The 991-nt window shown below is 48.6% G+C and overlaps 1 protein-coding gene across 1 annotated transcript in view; it reads left to right on the top strand.

Annotated features, from left to right (window-relative positions):
- Positions 1-676, top strand: part of sh3bp4a (SH3-domain binding protein 4a) — a gene marked incomplete at its 3' end in the record, with an annotated part of 35,616 nt that extends 34,940 nt beyond the window's left edge. The window contains exon 5 of the mRNA XM_080833799.1: positions 452-676. Coding sequence (XP_080689925.1) covers positions 452-676 — 225 coding nt within the window. The remainder of the gene's footprint in view (positions 1-451) is intronic.
- Between the last annotated feature and the right edge of the window lie 315 nt (positions 677-991).

Raw genomic sequence — 991 nt, 5'->3', positions numbered from 1 at the left:
CTAGCTGATGCTAGTGTTTAGAACAGGAGTACTTACTGTCTACTAGCATGACTAGCCAAAAGCTAGTGTTTAGAACAGGAGTCTCTACTGTCTACTAGCATGACTAGCTGGTGCTAGTGTTTAGAACAGGAGTACTTACTGTCTACTAGCATGACTAGCCAAAAGCTAGTGTTTAGAACAGGAGTCTCTACTGTGTACTAGCATGACTAGAATTAAAAAGAGGTTCCTATACCTAGAAATCAACAAAAATGTAGATTTTTTTTTTTAAGCACTTCACCAGGCATGATGGAGAGAAGTTTTTAGACAATACCTGCCACTGCATTGTATCAGCCTCAGTGGTGTGTGGTTTAGTCCCTCAAACAAGCACCTCTGCCCAACACAACCATGTCACTCTCTCAAAGCCTTAACACTGATTCCTTGTGTATCCTCCTTTCTGGGCGTCTCCTGACAGGCTATGTGGAAGCCCGCCTATGACTTCCTGCTGACGTGGGCGGCCCAGATCGGGGACAGCTACCGAGACGTGATCCAGGAGCTGCACTTGGGCCTGGACCGCATGAAGAGCCCCGTCACCAAACGCTGGAAGCACCTGACGGGCACGCTCATCCTCGTCAACTGCCTGGACATGCTCCGCAGCTCTGCCTTCTGCCCCGCCCCTCAGGGTGATTTTGCCATTTAAGCCACGCCCACCGTTATACCCCTGCCCCCTTTAGTCGAAGCACCTCCTACTCGGACTGAAAGCCCAACAGGCCTTGAACTCTTAACATACTTGTATCCTCAACCTGGCTTCTCACATATACTGTTACTGTTGTTCTTGTGAACCCCGTCCACCTTTCCACAGACATTCACACTCTGAGTGGCTGATTGCTGATCTCCCCCCCCCCTTCACACACCCCCCAAGTTAAAGCCAAAACACTGATGTGGTGTCAGCATAGTTATTTTTTTGAAAATTGAAAACACAGGGGCCGTTTTTACCTGGTAATGTCCCTAATGC

This window comes from Sprattus sprattus, assembly GCF_963457725.1.
Source record: "Sprattus sprattus genome assembly, chromosome: 3".
In the NCBI taxonomy this organism is placed as follows: Eukaryota; Metazoa; Chordata; class Actinopteri; order Clupeiformes; family Clupeidae; genus Sprattus; species Sprattus sprattus.
This window is presented reverse-complemented; position numbering and strand designations above follow the sequence as displayed.